At 47.4% G+C, this 12,776-nt stretch overlaps 1 protein-coding gene across 1 annotated transcript in view; it reads right to left on the bottom strand.

Moving 5' to 3' along the window:
* LOC123584362 (zonadhesin-like) overlaps positions 1-12,776 on the bottom strand; it is a 65,676-nt gene that overhangs the window by 23,772 nt on the left and 29,128 nt on the right. Inside the window, exons 29-38 of the mRNA XM_045452230.1 lie at positions 11,662-11,798; positions 11,012-11,137; positions 10,738-10,908; positions 10,414-10,638; positions 10,033-10,159; positions 9,002-9,201; positions 8,126-8,338; positions 1,709-1,854; positions 1,068-1,195; positions 196-340 (exon numbers count right to left, since the gene is read on the bottom strand). Coding sequence (XP_045308186.1) covers positions 196-340; positions 1,068-1,195; positions 1,709-1,854; positions 8,126-8,338; positions 9,002-9,201; positions 10,033-10,159; positions 10,414-10,638; positions 10,738-10,908; positions 11,012-11,137; positions 11,662-11,798 — 1,618 coding nt within the window. The remainder of the gene's footprint in view (positions 1-195; positions 341-1,067; positions 1,196-1,708; positions 1,855-8,125; positions 8,339-9,001; positions 9,202-10,032; positions 10,160-10,413; positions 10,639-10,737; positions 10,909-11,011; positions 11,138-11,661; positions 11,799-12,776) is intronic.

The following is a 12,776-nucleotide window of genomic DNA, read 5'->3' as shown; positions in this document are numbered from 1 at the left end:
ATCTCATGAGCTATGAGATCATGACCTGAGCTGAAATCAACAGTCAGATGCTTAACCGACTGAGCCACCGAGGTGGTGCTCCCTCTTCTGCTGCCTGGTTTCTGCAGCCAGGGTGCCTGGGAGATTTTTTTCCCCCTTGTCCCCAGCAGGCAGAGGCTGCCCTTCTATCCCAGCCCTTCCCCGAGGTGGGCTCACCCTCTGGTCATGGTCTCCAGCCTCGCCCTTCACGCTGAGGATCAGCTCCCTGCTGGAACCCCAGGCCAGGGAGAGTTGGGGGGCCTTAGCCAGACACTGGGCATCACAGAGCTCTTCCGCTGAAACATATTCCTGGCACTGGCAGCTGCAGGAGAGGAGAGGATGGGAGGTCTGTCCTGGTGGGTATGGCGCAGCTGCCCCTCCTGACACCCCTCCACTAGTACAGGCACCTCCAGAAGGATCTGAGCTGTCTATTCTTCCAAAGCAGTGACTGCACTTTCAATGGAGGTCCATGATGACTCATTAAAAAGTGCTCTCTCTGGCCCCTGTTTCTGCACTAGCTTCCAGAACGGGAGCAGTGCCTGGGACAAATCCTAGTTGACAAGCTCAGCATTTTTGTTTTGGGCATCCTGCTGAGGCAAGAGTGAGGAGAGAGAGTTGTTCAGCCTGGAATACTCTATTCAGCGGACCTTCTAGCACAATGGTTCCCTGGCCCTGCCTTCTAGGGGATACCATTCAGTCCACAGGCCAGGGGGAGGACTGGAGAGCCATACAAAATCAGAGCCCTTCTCGGCTTGGCATCTAGCCAGGGTCACTCCTAACAGTTGGCTCAGGGACCTGGGGTATGGCTCTCACTCTGCCTTGCTGCCAGTACCTCCTCAGCTCTGGCTGCTTGCTTTGGCTGGTGTTGGCCTGATGCCCCTTCTTGGGAAATGCTGACATGGCAGCTTCTGGAAGGAGCTTGTATTTGGCTCAGTCTCCCATCAGAGCTGGGTCCTGCCCAACCTTTCTGGAGGGACTCTCTGGGGACAGTCAGGACCTGTCTGGAGACGATGAATTCATTCTGTTCTCAGCAGGTTTTTGTCACTCACATGCCCAGTTCAGCGCTGAGCTTCCCATCCACTGGGTGGCAGAAAGAGGAGCAGTTGTGCAGCTGGGGGGACACACACTTGCGGGTGGCAGCCAGACGTACTTCTCCAGCTGAGCAGCGCTCAGCGACCTGAAGGAGGATGTGGGAGAAGAGTCCTGGCTCTGGAACCCCCTGCAGGCCCAGGATGAGGGCACTCTCAGCATCAGAGAACATTCCAGGGACATGGTGGGGCCTCTGGGGAACCAGGCTCCCTGAGAGGTCATTTAGTCAGCACCCTAAGACTAAGGTTAGGCTTGAGGGTAGAGGGAACCTACAATAGTAATAGAAGACAAGTTTGCTGCTTGGAAGAGGTAACTGGGAGGTCCACCTCTAGGGAGACTGGGTGGAGTGATCAAATTACTCTCCTAAGATCCTTTATAATGAATGCTGAAATTTGTGGGTCTATGATAAGGAGAAATACGTCTTATCATGCGAGCTTTCTAAAGTGTTCTCATTTGTATAGGAGGTAATCCATCCAGCACAAAGGACTACACATTAACCCAACAGACAATGAAAAGCGGCTGGCATGCAGAGGGACCCATAAATGCTGCCTCTCCTCACTCTCCTTAAGCCTTCCTTTCCTAAGGCTGAGTGAGGTGTTACCTGGGGCTGACAGTCCTCATCACTGTCGCTCTCCTCACTTTCCAGGCCCCTCCTGCTGTAGGACTCATGTCCTGCCTGGCAGATGCAGGAACCATCCGACTTCTGGAAGACCCTGTTAAGGCCCCGACACGTGCAGTGGGAGGCACCTGGAGATAGAGAAGCCCTATGGCCCATCACAGGTGCCTAACAGGGAACCATGATATGAGCAAGCTCTCTTTCCCTGTCCACAGTCAGGTACCTGGTTAGGGTTAGAGTTAGGGTTAGGGTTAGGGTTAGGGAGATCAGATACCCACATTTGCCAGAGTCTGACCTTAGGAGTCTTTGTGGGGATTGAATGAAATCTTCTAAGTCGATTCTCAGCCCTGACTTTTAATTAGATTCATCTGAGAAGCTTTAAAAAACATGGATGTCCAAGTTCCCTTTGGGCAAATTTAATAAAAACCTCTGAAGTGAAGCCAGAACATCTACTTTTCAAAAAGGCCCTTGAGTGCTTTAATGTGTAGCTGGGGCTGCAAATTACTGATATAATTGAAAGCACTTGACACCTCATGGAAAGTGTTGTTCCTGTTCTCCACTACACAAAGCCTTGTGGGCCTGTTCTGAAGGACTAGCACGGGCCTCTGTCTCTAGACAATAGAAAGAGAGGGAGCCGGAGAGACTGAAGGTCTCTGAAGGAATTTGAAGGATGGTCTAGATTGGATAGACAGAGCCAAGAGAACAGGGATTCTCACCAGAGGATAAAGTGATGAGTGGGGAAGTTCATATTTTATATGGGAGACCAAAGGAGTCTAGGTGAATGTTCTTCTGGGAGAACAATTTGGGAGAGAGGTAGAGATCGGGACCTTGTAGCTGACTAGGGTTCTTTGAAAATCCAGCTTGTTTGCCCCTGTTGGGACTGTCATCTGCTCAGGAAGAATTAAAAACTCATTTAAAGTTTAGCACATGTCAACTTCCTGAAGATAATCACTCATACACGTGCATAGTAGCCCAAAGGCCCTCAGCAGAACTTGTTGAATGGATTGAAAGTTGACTTTTTTTGTGTGTGTGGACTTTGTCATATTCTTTCCCCAAATTAATTTAGGGACCAACAACAAGAGAAATAATTCTTTATACTGTAGAGAAGGAAGGGAATTACTCAATTCTGAAGTGACACAGAGAACTCTCACCAGTGAGGTTATAGATGGTCAAGCCCTCTCTAATATCCTGAACTTTAGTATGTTCTTTGGCTCATTTGGACCAGGTCCCTGCTGATACCCTGGGCACTCTCAGATCGGGCCCAGGAGTCTTTCGTGTCTCATAGTCCAACTGGGCTTCCACTTGGTTTTGTGGGACCTGTAGTTCCACAGGAGAGCCTTGGGGACTTCTTGGGTGAAGGAGTGACTCAGTGGGAGCAGCTGTGAGAGCTTGTCCTTTGTTGAATATGGGTTACTCTGCTTTTGCATTGCTTCACATTAATTTCCTAAATAAACATTATTTCGAAAAACTCTTGGCCTGGCATCTATGACTATAGAAATAATCATGGGTCTATATTAAAAGAATCATTGCTTAATATCTTTCCCCAGCAATCTCAACTCAACAAGATTTTACTCATTCTCAAGTTCCTGTTTAAATACAATCTTTCCCATAAGTTTCCCTGATCCTTCAGTTCTTCCCATTTTGAACTATCCAGCCTTCCTTGTTTTTTTCTTTCTTGTGGCACTTGATGCTTCTGCTAATTTCTTATATATTTTCTTTCTTCCTATTTTATTTGTCTTCATATCTTCCATAGTGTCTTTGTGGCACTAACAACAATAATTGGAACTTGGCATTTGTGAGCTAACCTCTAAAATAAGTTAACTAAAAAGCCCCTACCTCATCCCCAAAGGGAAAATGGCAGTTTACAAAAGTGCATATACTTACAAGATTTTTTCTACCTTTGACAATGGCAGAGTATCTTCCTATGACATATAACTAGAAAGGTCAGAAAAAATATGGAAAACATCTGTTTGAAGGAATGAAGAACTTAACTGGGAACTTAAGGGGAAAACAATTTTGGAGAGAATGAAAATCCAGAGGGGTGAGCCCCACATTTGGCACCCCGTTTTCCTGAAAGGCATTTACCACTTCAAAGGTACCATTAAGAGGCTGAGATGAGCATAGCTTTAGGATGTCTCATAAGGCTAAGGGGACAACAATTGGGCCCACCAAGAATAAGGATCTCTGGTAAACATCATAGGCTTTCAGTTTGGGCCACTGAAGGGCTACACCCTAGTGTGGACTGACTGTAAGGAAACCAACTTTATCAAAACCTGGAACCTAGCCCTGATTTTCTGAATCCCTGATGAAGTAAAATGATTTATTCCTACTGTAAATGCTTTCCAGAATGAAAGTAATCTTCTATGGAGGAATGTAACGACATCCAGAATTTCAGATTTTCTCTATAGTTTTCACTCACAATATGCAGCAATTTAAAAAAAAAAACAAAAGAAACAAAACAAAAAATAGGCATGAGAAAAAAGAATTTTTAAGAAATCAAAGGAGAGAGAGAGAGAGAGAGAGAACAACAAAAAACACTAGTTGATAGCTATAAGCTCTCAAGAGGTCCAAATATTGGAGTTTTAAGACGCAAAATGTACTTTAAACTGTTATAAGTATGTTTGATAAATCAAAGGACAAGATTAAAGGAGAATTTCAACAGGGAAATATAAAAGACTATAAATTCCAGATTTGAAAGATTCAATAGCAAAAAATAAAATAAAATAAAATATTGATAGATGCACTTAATAGCATATTGTATGGAGCTGAAGACAAAATTAATGAAGTGTGATATAGATCTGAAAAAACTATCAGACTGGATCTCAGAAAGAAAATGAAAGATGAGAAATGCCGAAAAAGGTGCAAGAGACATGTGTGTGGTAAAAAGTGATAACATATGTGTAATTGGAGAGTCCAAAAGGAAAGAAGAGAGTAGACCAGGAAAAATGTTAAAACTATAATGGCCAAGAATTTCACATATTGATGAAGTGCACCAAAACACAGATACAAGAAGTGCTAAAGAAACTCAAAGAAGATAAATACAAAGAAAAGCTATAGGAAGAGAACTGTAGTTATATTCCTAAAAAATGAAAGATAATGAAGAAATCTTAGAAGCACCAGCGAAAAGGATTTTTACCTCCTAAAAGCAAATATGAGACTTATGTGACACTTCTCAACAAAAATAATGAAAGACAGAGGCCATGGAAGTCTATTTTGGAAATGCTAAAAGAAAACAACTCTCAAGCTATAATTCTCTGTTTAGCCAAAATATGTTTCAAGGATAAGCTGAAAAAAGAAATTTTAGACAAATAACACACTGGAAGATGAAATTTGAAAAACCTAATAGCATTTACAAAAACCTCAAAATATGTTAACTTCAGGCATATCTTGGAGATAATGTGGGTTCTGTTCTAGACCACGGCAATAAAGCAAATATTGCAATAAAGCAATTCAAATGTATTTTTTGGTTTCCCAGTGCATATAAAAGTTACGTTCAGGGGTGCCTGGATGGCTCAGTCAGTTAAACATCTGACTCTTGATTTTGGCTCAGGTCATGATCCCAGGGTCGTGAGTTTGAGCCCCTTGTTGGGATCTGTGCTGAATGTGGAGACTGCTTAAGATGCTCTCTCTCTCTCTCTCTCTCTCTCCCTCTTCCCTCCCCCTGCTCCTCTGCCAGCTCATGCTCTGTTTCTCTTTCTCTAAAAAATGTTATGTTTATACTATACTGTAGTCTATTAAGTGTCACTAGCATTGTCTAAAAAATGTATATACAGTATATGCCCTAATTAAAAATATTTTATTGCTAAAATATGCTAATCATAATCTGAGCTTTCAGCAGGTCATAATCACTGATCACAGATCATAACAAATATAATATTAATTAAAAATCTTGAAATATTGAGAGAATTATCAAAATGTGACCCAGAGATAAAAAGTGAGCAAACACTGTTGGAAAAATGGCACCAATAGATTTTCTCAACGCAGGGTTGCCACAAACTTCAATTTGTTAAAAAAAATTTCCCTACCGAGAAATAAAAATGAAATAAAAATCTTAGAAGAGTAAAGGAGACATAAATAAAAGGAAAGCTAAGCCATGTTCAAGGACTAGAAAACTCAAGATAATAAAGATGTCATTTCTCTCCCAAAGGATTTGTTGTTTCTATGCAACCCAATAGAAATTCCAGCAAGTACCTCTGTGGATATGATCTGATTATATGGAAATCAAAGGCTACAAGAGCTAAGACAGTCTTAAAAAGAACAGAGTTGGGAGACATAGACTATTGATATCAAAGTTTACCATATTTATATAAGGATAGGATAAAAGACCACTGGAACAGAATAGAGATTCCCAAACAAACCCACATGTATATGGGATGTCTGATTAATGACAAACATGAATGATCTTTCAATAAATGTGTCATTCCCTTCCAAGTAGTAACCAGGCCTGACCCAGCTTAGCTTCCAAGATCTGATGAGATAGGGCACGTTTGGGGTGGTATGGCCGTAGACAATAAAGGTCCTATTCCAATTGAATATTTGTTTCGGGAAAATGAATATTGATTCCTAACTCATACCTTATGCAATAAAGAAACACAACTTTTAGAAAATAAAAGGGGAGAATATATTAACTGGAGTAAGACTTCCTCTTGTAGAAGTTGAGAAGGTTAATCAGAACACAAGCCTGAAGAGAATGTTGGCTTACTCCAATATTCGACCTAGAGGTGATCAAGGCCCCTGTTATGTACTCAGTTGTGTCCCCCCAAATTCTTATGCTGAAGTCTGAACTCCCAGTATTTCAGAATGTGACTGTACTTGGGGATGGGGCCTTTAAAAGGTGATTACGTTAAAATGCAGCCATAGGGTGGCATATTTATAGGAAGAGGAAATTTGGACACACAAGAGAGATACTAGGGATGCTTGCATACGGAGGAAAGGCCACGTGAGGACACAGAAAGAGAGGTCTGAAAGCCAAGAAGAGAGACCTCAAAAGAAGCCAAATCTGCCAAAACCTTAACCTTGGACTCCTAATTCTGGAACTGTGAGAAAATAAAATTTTATTTAAGTCACCAAGTCTGTGTATTTTGCTATGGCAGCCTAAGAAGACTAAGATAGCCCCGGGGTTCTATGTCACAGAGAACAGCTGCAATAACTTCAGCCTGAAAAAAATTTAAGTAGTGTGACCTAAAGGTCATCTCTACCGCAAAAATTATAATCACATGCCCATAGAAGGTGTAACTCTAATCCCATCATGATCACTCCAAGATAAACCAGTTAAAATATATTTCTCAACAACTAAAGAAACGGGCTGTACTAGATTGTTATGTAGAAGCCAATGAAATGCAATTTGGACAACACAACCACTGGGACCTGCTTCACTCAGCCCCTGATCTCCAGGTCCTGAGGGATCACTGGATTCAGGGCTCTGTCACCTAGGAGATAGAATCCCAGATCCAAGAAATGATGGTAGAATCCCTGGAAACCTCAAATCACACCATTTGAAAGTGGCATAGCATGGTGGTTAAGAGTAGGAATGTGGGAGTCAGCTAGACTGGGTTCAAATCCTGGTTCTGCCGCTACCTGACTGTGGGCAAGTCATTTAAACTCTCTGCAGTTTAGTTGACATGTTTGCAAAACAAGAATGATAGTAACTGCACCTATTTAATAGAGTTGGTATGAGGATTGGTATTAGGGCGGCACTTACAATGGTACCTGGCATCTGTGGAGATCTGGGGTCAGCCCTGAGGCTAAATATATATGATTCTGATGACCTGAATTTCCTGCTATGGGATTATCTGGTTACTTGTCCTGCTTGTACTATGGATCATGCACAAGTGGTTCACACACAAAAACCATGTGAAGACCACCTATGTGAAATGAGGAAAGGTGACAGGTATCAGCAAGGAGCCAGTGGCCATGGCTGAGTGCTGTGCTTATGTCTCTGTGCCTGATCCTGCCACATAGATGCTAAGACAAGGGTCGGCTTGAGAGAGCTGGATGTGGCTGCCCCTACCTTTAAGCACATGCAGCAGCATCGGGACCAACTGGCCAGTCTCAGCGCAGGGTCCTGGCTCCTCCATTAGCCGAATCATCTGGGGCAAGTTGCTTGACCTCTCTGAGCTTGTTCCCTCACATTCATTCACTTGCTTGTTGAAGTCTTTGCACAGACTTATTTTATCCATGTACACACACCACACTGGGACAGTGAGAGTCGCAGGGTCGCCCATTCTCTCACTTACTTCAGCTTTTGTAGAACAACCATATTTGGTGGTAATGTGGTTTTCTGAAAGCTTACACTGCTGACCCTCAAAACTTCAGGGGACAGGAGAAATGGTGTATTTGAGACCCGTATCTGGAGACCGGGGCAATTAGCCAGTTAGAGAGTGGGCATGGGTGGAGACTCACCAGGTGGAGACAAAGAAGAGCTCCCACAGGGGAGGCAGCCGGCCTGGCCAGGATGGGCACTGAAGGTGCCTGCGGGGCATGGCAGGCACTCTCCAACTGCCCCTGCCTGGCTGCTGTTTCCAAAGGTTCCTGAGGGGCAGGGCCTGGGGCTGTGAGTCTTGGCTGGACAGTAATACCCCACTGGGCAGGGCTGGCTGTGGTAACTCTCTGTTCCTGGAGGGAAATGGAGGGGAAATTCTGAGCCATGGACTCCAGCTCAGGTGGGGACTAAGAAATGGCAGAGTCCAGGGGAAGAATGAACTTGGGGTATGGGTGGGGTGGAAAGTGGGAGGGAGATAGCAAAGCAAATACTGTTGAGGGCAGATCTAGATTGTCGGGAGGACAGTGGAGGCTCTGTGCTTTATTGTGTCTACCCCCCCCCCCCCGCCCAAAACAGTCCTCCTTGACTCTTGGGGCACCACAGAATGCACTTCCATCCCTCTAGCAAACAGAGCAGAATGCCCAGCATTGCTGACACACTGGGCAGTGGTTGTCCTGTTTTTCAGAGCACTTGGACCGCTCGCTCCAGTATGCTAATTTGTACGGTGTGATTACAGTCTGTAATTTTTAGGTCTTTTAAAAACTAACATCAAGACAGTTGTGGTACCTACTTTCTCTGAATCTTCCTTCACCTGTGTCCTCCCCATGTTCTTGGGTCTTTCTCATCAGGTGGCTGGTCTAGCTGAGAAAAACTAGCCCCTGTTCCTCTGCCTGCTCCCAGGGGTTCTGTGGGTCCTCCCTACCTGCCACCTGCATCTTCCTCACCGGGCTCTGCCCAATTCTGACTCGAGGCCCCAGCCCCCCTCTCTTGCTCACATCCAGGCTTCCCAAACTCACCCTGGTGGCAGCTGAATCCAGGGGGGCAGGGCTGGCAGGCTTGGGCATCCAGAGCCAGGCTGCGGTAGGTGCCCGCTTCACAGAGGTGGCAGCAAGTCTCCTCTGAGACCCTGAGGCCACTCCTGTTCAGTGCCTCGGAGCCCCCAGGGCACTTGCGTGGCTGGGCACTGCCCAGAGGACAGTAATAGGGAAACAAACAGCTGCACAGAGACACAGAGCCCAAGACTCTAGTTTCATGTTGATAAGGGGCCGTGTGTGCTATTGGCTCTCATCTCACTGGCAGGGTTCCCCTCCCCTCCCCCATCAACATTCCCCACGCTTGACCCTTAAGCTGCCTGGGGGAGGGGCAGCTCTGATATTATCCCAGACAGGGGGTCATGGGCTGGCCTTTGTGTCCAGTGAGGACTAAGTAGGTCCAGGTGTCATCCTGGAGGAGGGAGCCACATCCATTGGCCAGGTCATTGGGCAGTGGCCAGACCGGTGCTCCCTGCCCACTTCACCCTGGGCAAAGGAATGAGTGGAACAAATCCGACTGGCTCTGGATGGGGGGACACAGTGGGAGTGCTGGGAGTGTCAGTTCTGGACACAGGACTGGGGTTGCCAAATGAAATACAGTGCATCCAGTCGTATTTGAATTTCAGATAAACAGTGGCAATTAACAATGAATAAACAATGAGTATAAGTACTCTCACATATTGCATGGGCCATACTTATACTAGAAACTTGTTGTTTACTTAAAATTCATACTTAACTGGGTTTTCCTGTATTTTTATTTGCTAAATCTGGCCGCCCCACACAAAATGGCCCTGGAAACTAATGAAGGGCATCTCAGTGGGATTTGCTTCCTCACCCTCCCTTCCTTTTTAAGGACAGAGGCAGGGACTGAGGCATGTGAACACTGTAGCTGGGAAGTCCAAGCAAAGGGTTGCCCAGTACTTGTCTTGGGGTCCTGAATCCTTTGGGACTCAGGGGTTTGACTCCTCTCTGGAGATCCCTGAGGCTGAGACACACAGGCAGGGGAGGGTACTCACAGCTGCCCTGGGCCAGTGTAGGTGGAGGAGCCAGCAGGGCAGGCATAGCCCCCAGGACAAAGGGGGGGGATCCCCGTCTGGGTCTCGCAGTAAGAGCCAGCCCTACAAGTGACCTCAGCCACAGCACCTGAGGGAGACAGGAACAGACCAGTGCGCCTTGGTCTTGAGGGTGTCCAGGTGGCACAGATCCAACCAAGACTGAGTGGGCCATGGGGGGCTGGGCAGACGGCTTGCTGGGACAAGCAGGTGGCCGTGCCTTGCCTGCCTGATGCGCCCAGTGCTGATAAGACTTGCCTGAGCACCTGGCCTAAGCCTCGGCGGTGAGAGTACAAGGGATGGGAGCAGTGGCTGGGGAGGGAGGGATAGGCCAGGCAGTCTCACCTGCAGGGCATTCAAATCCAGCTCTGCAGGGGATCACAAACACATTTGCACGATCCCTCAGCTCGGCCTGGGGGCAGTAGTGGCCAGGGGGACAGAGCTCACAGTCTTCTTTTGATGATGCCCCTGGTTTTGTCCGAAAGGTGCCAGGTGGGCAGAGAAAGGCACCCTGATCACCTGGACACCAGTAGCCTGGAGGACAAAGGCGGCTTTCAAGCGAGGAGAGACCTGGGGGCAAAAACAGCAGGCATGGCCATGGGACCCCTGATGGCCTCTTATCTCTCCTCCACAGAGGTCTCAGCCTCTGGCCTAGAGGTAGCCTCTCACCTGGGGATACACAGAGGTACCCAGGAGGGCAGGGGAGGCACTCGGCCAGACTCTGGCCTCCTTCTGCAGGCAGATAGGTGTGCTCAGGGCAGGCCTGAGGGGTTCCTGGGCTGGTCTCACTCCCTCCAGGGCAGTAGTGGCCGGCAGGGCAGGGGTGGGTGGCCGGGTCCCCTGGAGAGCAAAGGTTGTGATCACTTTCTGTCCTCTCTTCCTGCCCAGCGGGCCTCCCTCTGCCCCTCTCAGGACCAGTGCAATCCTGGTACAGGTATCTCACCGGCTTTGCACCAGCGCCCAGCAGGGCAAGGCCCACATTCCTCTCGCTGCTTGGCTCCGGGGGCAGCCGTCATGGTGTGAGGTGGACACAAGGTGGGTTCTCCACTGCCCTCTGGGCAGTAAAAACCTGGAGCACAAGGGGTCACACCAGATCTTGTGGAAGGCAGGGAGGCTGCTCCACCATGGCAGGTTGGCAACAGCATGTATCTAGGGGTGGCCTGGGGGATTCTACTGGCCCAGGAGTTGAGAGGCCTGGATGCCAGTCCTGGCTCCACGTAAGATGTTTGTCAAATCACTAACCATCTGAATTACATTAGGTGCCTATCATGTGACATACATATGATGTATGTAATTACATACACATGCATATGCAGATACATATTAGATGTATAACACTGGGGTCCACTACTTTTTATGATTTTTTAAAGTAACCTCTATGACCAACATGGGGCTTGAACTCATGACCCTGAAATCAAGAGTTGCATGCATGCTCTGCTGACTGAGATAGGCAGGTGTGGGTGTCAACTATTTTTAGAATTTGTTTTTGACTAAAAAAAAAAAATCCTCTCCCTGAGTGGGTCTGGTGGTGACAGCTAAGCAACCTTGTTCTCTGCCTCTTTCACACCCCAAGGAAAAGAAATGGGTTGTTACCTGGTGGGCACTGCTTGGCACACAGCTGTCCTTGGGGACACGAGGTCTGAGACTCCCTGGGACCTTGTGTTATCAGTTCGGAGGCCCCAGGGGGGCAGTAATAACCAGCAGGACATTTCCCCCACACCTGTCCGCCTCTAACAGTAGAGAGAGGGGGAGAAGAGTGAGATCAGGGTAGAAGGGGTGATCCGAGCCCAGTGCCCCAGAACCAGAGGAGACCCAGGCCCTTGTTTCAGACAGTTTCATGCTGACCCAGCGTGTGAAATGCTTCTGACCTCTGCCCCAGGACAACACATGGCTATACCCACGTATATGATAGAAACAGGATGTGATACTTCACTCAGCAACAAAACAGGGCACGAGGGTCAGACCCAGGGGTGCTGGGCCCAGTGCAGGGTTCGAAGAACCTCTGCACGTCCTTCAGGAAAAGATGGATTCCTGGGTGTCTCTTCTCCACTGAGTTTGTGGAGCCCAGTGGATACAGACGAGGACCCAGGGCTGCGACAGCAGGACAAGTTCCCCCTGGAGGATCTGTGTGGCCTTGTCACACTCACTGTGGAGTGAGGAGGGAGAAGACTGGCAGGTGTTCTAGCTGCTTCCTGCATTGCCCCCAGTGAGTGCCTGGGGCCTGCCAGGTCCCGAGGCCTGAGCTTTGACAGCCACCAGTCTGATCTCCAACTCTTCAGCAGAGTGCAGGCTAGATCAAAGGACGAACTTCCTGAGTATAGGGAGATGATCCTCCAGAAAGAGCATCTGAGGAACTCTCCACTTTCACTTTTCAGCAGAAAACAATCTGCTCTGAAGCAGGTTCACCTCTGCATGAAATGGAGCAGCTCTTCTTTCGAAGACCCCTCTTTCCAGTCTCAGGAAATTGGGAGTTACATGTTTTCAGCGAAAGTTGGGAGCTTCCTCTGGATCAGATATCCCCAGTATGCTTTCCTTTAGTCTGGCTACTCTGGGAGAGTTGGGCCGAGGGCCACTTTGAGAGGCTAGGTCTGTCTCCAAGGCCTCAGGGGAGACTGGGGAACACTTATCCAGCCCTGGAGGTTGTGAGTCTCTGAATCCCAAGTACAGAGTTCTTCCAGTGGCTTCTGCTACAGGGAGAATGTCCCCAT

Source organism: Leopardus geoffroyi, chromosome A1 (genome assembly GCF_018350155.1).
Source record: "Leopardus geoffroyi isolate Oge1 chromosome A1, O.geoffroyi_Oge1_pat1.0, whole genome shotgun sequence".
In the NCBI taxonomy this organism is placed as follows: Eukaryota; Metazoa; Chordata; class Mammalia; order Carnivora; family Felidae; genus Leopardus; species Leopardus geoffroyi.
This window is presented reverse-complemented; position numbering and strand designations above follow the sequence as displayed.